Source organism: Pinus tabuliformis, chromosome 4_1 (assembly GCF_031772625.1).
Source record: "Pinus tabuliformis cultivar Carrire ecotype Pingquan chromosome 4_1, CPIR1, whole genome shotgun sequence".
Classification (NCBI taxonomy): Eukaryota; Viridiplantae; Streptophyta; class Pinopsida; order Pinales; family Pinaceae; genus Pinus; species Pinus tabuliformis.
This window is the reverse complement of record NC_142303.1, coordinates 361,768,173-361,776,452: the sequence shown is the minus strand read 5'-3', so window position 1 is coordinate 361,776,452 and position 8,280 is coordinate 361,768,173. Positions and strand designations below refer to the sequence as shown.

Below are 8,280 nucleotides of genomic sequence, written 5' to 3'. Positions count from 1 at the left end.
AAGGAAATCTCTGCGGCGTGACAGAGCTGCAGGGCATTAGCGTTGCGCAATGGAACATCCTCAGGGGAGGGCGTCAGAGCCCTCCCCTTCACAGCACGATCCTGAGCAAACGGTTATCTTTGGATCTGTAGATCAGGAAATCTTAAACAAAGGGAAAAAGCATCAAGATGATGACAAGGAGACCGGAAATCGGAAGAACAAAGACAACAACACACAAGAAGGAAGAGAAACTCCAGAAGAAGGCCCGAAAATATCCTCATCAACATGCCGACCAGTGGCCAAAGAACGGCCACGAATAGAGCTGCCGGGAGACAAGATTGACAGAAGAATAGAGTACATGAAAGATCATGCCCTCATTGGGAAGTTTATAGGGTTTTGGCCGACTGAGAAAGCCTTATACGGCTGGATTGCGGCGAAATGGAAACCCAAAGGAGATGTCACTCTGCAGCTAGGGCCGAAAGGCTTCTTCACTGCAATCTTTTTCTGTCTAGAGGACAAATACAGGATTCTGGGAGCAGGGCCTTACTTTTTTAACTCAGCAGGACTGTATCTGAGGGAATGGATTCCAAGATTCAACCCAGATAAAGAAGATCTCACATGGGCGCCGGTTTGGATCAGATTGTACTCTCTTCCAGATGAATATTGGGACGAGGACATTCTCAAGGGTATAGGAAATGGAGTGGGAGAATACATCAGAGCGGCAGAAGAAACCAAATCTCGTAAGTACATCTCCTATGCTCGAATATGTGTCTTTATCCGCCTGAATGAAGCTTTACCAGAGTCGGTAACTCTCGCCCACCGAGATGAAGAATGGATCCAGCCTCTCGACTATGAACACGTACCCTTTCGTTGCAGAAAGTGCCATGCTCTGGGGCATCTCTTCAGGGACTGCCCTCAAAATGCCAAAGCCAACACCCCTGACCCTTCTGAAAACCTAACCCAGGAAGGCTTTACCAAGGTCCCAAGCCGGAAGCGCTCGCATAAAAAGCCCCAGAATGGGAACAAACCCCAGTCTAACAAACCCCAAGGCCCAGTAACTAAGAACAGCTTCGATATTCTTGCTCAGACCTCTGAAGAACAACCCCTGATCTCTGAGACCAACCCAGCTCGCCCATCTTCCTCATCCCATCCCCCTCCCTCAGATCCCCCTCCCAAATCTCAGCCCCCCATCATCATCCCAACTATCCTCAGCAGAAGTCAGAAAGAAACAGCAGAGATTCACAAGGATATGGAAGTCGACGGAAAGGCAGACCTCCCCCAGGACTCAGAGATCAATATAGAAGAAAGCAGTCAAGTGCAACAAATGGAAGAAGAGCCAGAAAGCATAGATCTAAATGGTCTGGATATTCTGGAATTAGAACTAGCTTGCAAAAAGAGAGCATACGACACAATATCAGAGAATCAACTCAATAAGCTCGAAGTGGTCATCTCGAGAGCCTATCATCAACACCAACTAGGGATACAACCAGGAAGTCATTGGGATGGCAGCCTACGCCCAAAGGATACTAAAAAGAGAGGAAGGAAAACAGATCTCCAGCGAACGATCGAGATTGGAAAAATCCTGGTAGATTCAGGCAGGTATGCTAAGTTGACGAAGTACTACAAGCCCTCCATTAACAGTTGAACCATGAAGCTTGTATCATGGAACTTAAGAGGGCTTAACAGCCCTGGAAAACTCAGGATGTTAAAAAACATGATTAAAATGGAAAAGCCACAGATGTGTTTTCTCCAGGAAACCAAGTGTAATAGTTCTACACTAGGCAGTATTCTCTCAAAAGCATGGCCAGGTTGTCGCTCAGTTGCAGTAGACGCCTCGGGAGCCTCAGGAGGGCTTGCTATAGTATGGAATACCCAAGCGGTAACCCTCACAGATTTTCATGCCTCTCATCACCTCATACAGGCGGCCTTTCATATATTGGGTACCAACATACATGGCAATTTATCAAATGTATATTTCCCGCAAGATACAGGAAGCAAAATTGCGCTCCTTGACACTATAGCAGCTCTGAGCAATAACAGGAGGCACCCATTATGGATTGTTGCCGGAGACTTTAACATGATCACTAAAATCGAGGAGAAGATAGGAGGGAGAATCAGAATGGAACCAGAAGTTGCTCGCTTCAAGGACTTCATCCAAAATGCGTCTCTCATAGATATGCCATTCTGTAATGGTACCTTCACTTGGAGCAATCGCAGAGCTGGCAAACATCAAATTGCCTCCAAATTGGATCGCTTCCTCATCTCAGACAATGCGGTTCATCTAGGAGGAGACATCTCAGCTGCAATCCTTGCACACACAGGATCGGATCACTGGCCGATTGCTCTACAGTGGCAAAGACCAGGAGACTTGACAAAAAGACCCTTCCGCTTTGAAGGGTTTTGGCTCTCACACCCTACATTCAAAGACTTTGTCAAGACCATTTGGGCATCTTTTGTCCCTCCAGAAGGATAAAAAATGTATCAGTTCCAACAGAAGCTAAGATTTCTAAAAAATCACCTAAAAAGATGGAATAGGGAGACCTTTGGAAATATTTTTAAGGCGCAACAAGAGTTAAATCAGGAACTGATGGATCTCCAACAAAAGATTATCACAGAAGGGCATACGGAGGCTACCCTGGAACAGGAAAGGCTCATCCATAGCCAGCTCGAGGACAGAAGAAAGCAGGAGGAAATCTATTGGAGGCAAAAGTCAAGGGTCAGATGGCTGAAGGAGGGGGAGCGCAACACCAAATTCTTCCACAGAACCACGGTGCAGAGAAGGATGCATAATAACATACCTTTCATCCAGAATCAAGAAGGGGCAAAAGTAGAGAAGCATGAGGAAATCGAAGAGGTACTCCTCAATCACTTCCAACATGTCCACCATGAACCAATGGAAGATCGGCAACAGGCTATTAGGAAAATAATCAGCAACGTGCCAAAGCTCATCAAGGAGGAACATAATGAGCTTCTCATGCGCCCTATTCTCCCCCAGGAAGTGGATGAGGCAATGTCCCAGCTTAAAGAAGGAAAGGCCCCTGGCCCAGATGGATTTACCACCACGTTCTTTCACGCTTTCTGGGATATGATAAAGTTGGAGGTCTGGCAGATTGTAGAAGAATCAAGAGCCCTGCGCTGGCTTCTTCCCTCCCTCAACTCCACCTTCATCACTCTCATCCCTAAAGAGGAGGACTCTATTACCCCTGATAAATTCAGGCCAATAGCACTATGTAACGTCATCTACAAAGTCATATCTAAAGTTATTGCAAATAGGCTTAAGCCTCTCTTACCTCTGCTCATCTCACCGGAACAATCGGGGTACGTGGAAGGACGACAGATAATGGATGGCATTCTCCTCACGCATGAGATAATACACTCCCTCAAGCATTCAAAGCAAGCAGGTATGATACTCAAACTGGATCTCTCTAAAGCGTTTGATAAACTCAGCTGGACTTATATTCAACATATGTTAAAAGCTTTTGGATTTTGCTCCATGTGGATCCGATGGATCATGAGCCTAATCACTTCCACTCACTTTTCCATCCTTGTGAACGGTATCCCCTCCCGCCCCTTCAAACCCTCGCGAGGTATCAGGCAAGGGGACCCCCTATCCCCCTTCCTCTTTGTGCTTATGGCTGAGGGTCTTGGTCGACACATTAAACATGCCCTCCATTCTCAGCAGCTTAAAGGTATTTCTGTTCACAATACCCCTGCCACCTCTCATCAGCAATTCGTTGATGACACCATGCTTTTCGGCTACCCCTCTGTCCAGGAAGCCTCTCGTTTAAAAGCCCTTCTCAATGATTTCTCTGAAGCCTCTGGCACCCATGTCAACTGCTCCAAATCGCAGATTTTCTTCTTTCACACACCTCCTTCTGTTAAATCTGCTGTCATTCGCATTCTGGGCTTCCCCTCTGCAACCCTCCCCTCTAAATATCTCGGAGCCCCCCTCACTGCCTCAGCCATAAAGCATCCAGCATGGCGATCTCTCCTAGAGAAGCTTGATTCCCGTCTCAACCTCTGGACATATAGATCTCTAAATTTAGCCAGTCGGGTGGTGCTCATCAAGTCTGTCCTTCAGGCAATGCCTCTTTACCTTTTCTCTATCCTAGCCGCGCCAAAGTGGGTCCTAAAAAGAATAAGGAACCTTTTGAATCATTGATCGGAGAATCCACAGTTTTATCATTTTTGTACCAACGTTTCAAATCCCAAATGGGATCCATCTTCAGGATATGAGAATGATGATGACAGAAGAGCAGCGGAGAAATAATAAATAGTGATGAGGATAAAACTTTTGGATTAACAAACTGTCGGCTGAAATAATAATTTTTAATTATTTTAATTAATTTTTATTTTTATATAATTTAATATTGATTTTTAAATTTTTTTTATTAATTATATTAATTTGTTTTATTAATATTATATATTAATATGTTTTTAAAAGTTTATTTTGTTTTAATATATAATATTAGTTCTAATATGAAATTAATTCCTAAATAATTTAATTAAATTTATTAATATTAATTATATTAATTATATTATTAATATATTATTAATTATAATTATAATAATTATTATTATTAATTGATTATATTAATTATATTATTATTATTTATTATGTTATTATTCCTAAAAATATAAATAATAATTATATTATTATTAATATATTATTAATATTAATTATATTAATTATATTATTATTATTATTATTATATTAATTAATATTAATTATATTAATTATATTATATTAATTATAATATTATTAATACTAATATATTAATATAATTATTTTAATTATATTATTAATATTAATTTGTTTTAGTATATAATATTAATTCTAATATGAAATTAATTTAATTTTATACCTAGGGAAATATTAATTCTCAAATGAAATTGATTTTAACCTAGGGAATATTAAATTATTAATATTACTTATATTAATAATATTATTATATATATTATAATTATTATATTATTATATTATTATTAATATATTATTAATATTATTAATTATTATTAATTATATTAATTATATATTAATTATATATTAATTAATTAATTAATTAATTAATAATTATTATTATATTAATTATTATTATTATTAATGTATTAATTAATTAATATTAATTATATTAGCGTGACTTTTTATGGGGCAGCTCGGCAACTAATCGCAAGTGGGCGCTGGTTAAATGGACTACTGTATGCATGCCCAAAGACAAGGGTGGCATCGGGCTGAGGGACCCGGAGTATAGCAATTCCATTATGAACGCCAAGATCTGGTGGCAATGGATCACTAATCCAGAAAAGCCCTGGGTAAAAATCTGGACAACAAAATATGCCAACAATAGACCTCAAGAAGAGCTCATCAGATTTATTCCCACCGAAAAGGGGTCGCTAATCTGGAATGCGGCCAAACAACACTATCAGCTAATTCAACAGCACAGCTTCTGGGAGATTAGGAACGGTCGCACGGCAAGATTCTGGACAGATGCCTGGAACCAGATGCCCAAGCTTACTAATGTTCTTCATCCATCTCTGATACCAGACAGGCAGGAGCAGCAGCAGGAAAAAGTCCAACAATTTTGGACACAGGAGACGGAGCATGGATTCAGAAAATGGAGACAGAGTAATCAAATACTCATTAATACAAATATCCGGGAGGCAGAAGAGTTGGAGAAAGAGTTAAGAAAAAGAAGCATAAGGTATAATGAAGACAATGACATCCTCAGATGGGGATACCAACCCAAAGGGACCTACTCCACCTCGGAAGCCTACAAATTAGTCTGCAGCTTCCCCACTCCTTCAGATCCATTATGGAGCAAAATATGGGGTCTTGGATCATGGCCCAAAATCTCCTTCTTTCTCTGGCTGGTGGGACATAAAAGAATTCTCACATGGGATAAACTAAGGAGACGAAACTTTCAAGGTCCCTCTATCTGTCACAACTGCTATCAAAGCGAAGAAACTCTTCAACACCTCTTGGATACTTGCCCTCTAGCCAATAAGTTATGGGAAAAGGTAAGCTTCAGATGCCAAAAAAGATGTAGAGGGGAAAACGACATCATTAATTCCATGAGACAGTGGCCAAAGAACCCCTACAAGAGCGAGATCCTCAACTATCTATGGAACATCATCCCGGGAACTGTCCTATGGAACATTTGGAAGGAAAGAAACAAACGTATATTCAAAAACAATCGCTCTCCAATTGAAGAAATTTGGAACAGGCTACATGGGAATCTCAAAGAAACGATGTCGCTTCGAGCATGGACAAAGGAGGATTTCCCCTCTACAGATAATGAAAAAAGCATTCTTGACAACTGGCAATTGCATCTGCCTCAAGAAGTCTTCAAGAATGGTCCTTCTAATAGTAGCATCAAGGACAAAAGCAGCTGGAACGCCCCCCCTAAAAACTCATACAAACTCAACTTTGATGGGGCGTCCAAAGGCAATCCTGGAGAAGCTGGATTTGGAGGCATATTGAGGAACCATGAAGGCACTCCTCTGCAGATCTACTTTGGCAATATTGGGTGGGATACCAACAACTCCGCAGAGTTAGAGGGACTCTGGCAAGGTCTCCTGCTAGCCTGGAACCTCAACCTTCAACCCCTGATTGTAGAAGGCGACTCCCAGATCCTTATAAACATGGCCACGCGCATACAGAACGGCTCTCAAGCTAGGAAAGTTGCTTCCAGTTGGAGGCTAGAAGCGAGGCTGAATGCAATTGAACAAGACCTGCGCAATAACAGAGCCATCTCCTTCAATCACACAAAAAGAGAGGGCAACAAGGTAGCTGACCTCCTGGCCAACATTGGGGTTGAAAATAAACAGACCCTCCTATCAGGAAACACGGATATCATTCCAAACAATCTCCAGGTCCAGGAATGCGAAAGCCTGATCCAAAGAGATGCAGTTTTCCCGGATGCGGGTGACACGACAGTTAACAATGACGAGCCACATGACATACATGTGCCGCCACAGTTGTAAGGAAGGCATTCAATGCCGGTTCGCCGCCATGGAATATATGGCAAGGCATATTGCAGGTTGGCATTCATTGCCGCATTCAAGTCGCAGGCTCGAATGCATCAAGCAATTAAGGTGTCCGGGGTTCGAGGTTTCGTTGCAATGGCTAGAAAAGATGATGAAGGGGATCAGCAAATGCTGCTCCACGCTCATCGCCTGGCATCCTGCGGTCTGGACGTCGCCTGGTCTTCGGCTCTCCGGGATTCAACACCTGACGTCCCTTGCCTGGTCTTCGGCTCTCTGCCTAAGGTACTTCATCTCTCATTTGAGGGGCCTCTATGTCAATTACGCCTCTGGGTCCTTACCTGTTACCCGCTTGCCTCTTTGTCATTTCCGCCTCCCCACCCCGCTCTGCTCTTCACCCTCGACGCTCAGGCAAACATGGTCAGGCCACGACAGCGTTTACTCAGCCGTCGAGGCTCTGCACGCGGAGGGTCCTCTCGGCCTTCAGTGGAAGCTCCTCACCCCCATTGTTGTTGCTGTTGTTGCCATCGTTCTTCTTCAGCCAATCCTATTCAACCTAGGAAATTCTTGGACTCTAGCAGCCCTGACCCTGACTCAATGCCTTCACCAGCCTTCGGTTCAGCCATTTATACCTTCCACAGCTCGATTGACAGGCCCCGTATCAATGCCCATGTCTCGGTGTTATTTCTGGAGGAAGCTCCATCCGATAACGAAGATCTCCGCGGCAAGGGGACGCAACAGGGTGAAAGGCCAGAATTTGACCAGGCCATGCCTGGAAAGGAAGCAGAACAGACCCCCGGCCTTCCCCAGCCTGGGGAGGCGTCCACGTCCAAGAAAGACGACGTCAAATTGGACCCCCTCCCTTCAGCGGAGGATTTGGGAGAATTCGGGTGGTGCCCGATGGTCGAAGAGCAGCCGGAGGAGTAGCTGGTCCTCTGTGCAGCATTACCCTCTCCAGCATCACTCAGGTTATGTTTCGGCTTTTGGCTCTCGGTTTATGTCTTGTTTAGTGCATGTTTGTGTCTTGTTGTCTGAAGCCCTTGCGTGGGAAAATGTTGTTGGCTATCTGCTGCCCCTAGGTGGGCTTTCCAGTTTGAAATTTTTGTTCTTTTTTGAAGTACACGGTACCCCTGCGTGGGATGTTTTGGCTAGTTTGAAAAGGTTGCTCTGTTTTGAAGAAACTGGAACCCCTGCGTGGGATGTTTTAGCTAGTTTTGCACCTCTGTGAAGGTGGCTCGTTTGATATTTTACAGTCCAGAGTGCCAAAGTCGGGCCTCCGGGGATGAAACTCCATGAATGTAATGTTACTACTGTTAC

At 43.2% G+C, this 8,280-nt stretch overlaps 1 protein-coding gene across 1 annotated transcript; it reads left to right on the top strand.

Annotated features, from left to right (window-relative positions):
* The first annotated feature begins 1,702 nt into the window (after positions 1-1,702).
* LOC149175807 (uncharacterized) lies at positions 1,703-2,452 on the top strand. The gene has a single exon (XM_089421250.1). The coding sequence runs from the start codon at positions 1,703-1,705 to the stop codon at positions 2,450-2,452; it is 750 nt and encodes a 249-aa protein (XP_089277376.1).
* Positions 2,453-8,280: the final 5,828 nt, after the last annotated feature.